At 37.4% G+C, this 1,183-nt stretch overlaps 1 protein-coding gene across 1 annotated transcript; it reads right to left on the bottom strand.

Annotated features, from left to right (window-relative positions):
• Positions 1 to 269: 269 nt before the first annotated feature.
• Positions 270 to 956, bottom strand: LOAG_15838 (zinc finger protein; the record flags this gene model as incomplete). Its single annotated transcript, XM_003151326.1, has 1 exon — positions 270 to 956. The coding sequence occupies one exon, from the start codon at positions 954 to 956 to the stop codon at positions 270 to 272; it is 687 nt and encodes a 228-aa protein (XP_003151374.1).
• Positions 957 to 1,183: the final 227 nt, after the last annotated feature.

Raw genomic sequence — 1,183 nt, 5'->3', positions numbered from 1 at the left:
TATGTGAAACGGGGAATTTATTCATTAATGTAAAAGAAATAATAAAGAAATGGTAGAGGGACGGTACATACAAAGCAACAGAATGCTAACAGTACAATAAGAAAATGAATTTAACTTATAAAATACAAAAACCAGAAATAATAATCCTCAATTCCATCGGCCCATCATGTGATTCTTCATGTGTGATTTCAAATGGAGTTTTCGCAGGAATTCTTTACCGCATACAATGCAGCTGATTTGGGCCTTGTGATGAACCGTCACGTGAATTGTCATATTTTGTGATTGAGAGAAATTTTTCTTGCACGCAGAACAACTGTTCCGTTTCTCTCCTTGTGTATCTTCTTTACATGTGTACGCATATTCGATGACTGAGCAAAACCCTTCCCGCATATTCCGCATTTGTACGGCTTATTACCTGCATGAATTCTCACATGTTTTTTCATATTTGATAAGTGTGGAAAACCCTTCCCGCATATTTCGCATTTGTACGGCTTCTCACCGGTATGAATCTTCTTATGTTCACACAAATTCGATGATGCTCTGAAATGCTTCTCGCATATTTCGCATTTATACGGCTTATCACGTGTGTGAGTTCTCACATGATTCTTCATATTCGATGACTGAGCCAAACCCTTCCCGCATATTTTGCATTTGAGCGACTTCTTAGGTGTGTTAGTCGTATGTTCTTCTAGCCTTGAGGTTTCCTTTTGAAGGGACAATGCCTTAGGTTCAATTCCTGTACTTGTTTGTTCCTTACTCACTTCTTGAATTGATAGGCTCAACGAGTTCGCGTCATTCTGATCAATTTTGCTGAGTTTTACTTGTCTCCCACTTACCTCTGGCGCTGATAGATCTGATGGTTCAATCCGTCTCTCAATCATTCTTGTCATTGACAAATCTAACGGTTTTATTTGTGGCTCCTCAAATTTATGAATCCCCATATGTGTTCTTGACATTGACAAATCCAACGGTTCTGTTTGCGGCTCCTCAAATTTTATGAAGTTGTCAATTTCAAATTGCGCTAAAGGTTTGAAAACTTAAAAATATTGCAGTGCTATCTTATATTCTTTAATATTAAATGAACTTACAATGGTTTGAGTGTAACTCAGTTGGATGAGGAAGAAGATGAAGCAGATGAAATGCATTTTGATGGGAATAATTTCTTGCCAATTCTGAAACAGTT

The sequence above is a fragment of the Loa loa genome (assembly GCF_000183805.2).
Source record: "Loa loa unplaced genomic scaffold supercont3.2897, whole genome shotgun sequence".
Lineage (NCBI taxonomy): Eukaryota > Metazoa > Nematoda > Chromadorea > Rhabditida > Onchocercidae > Loa > Loa loa.
The sequence above is the reverse complement of the archived record's forward strand: the minus strand, read 5'-3'. Positions and strand labels throughout refer to the sequence as shown.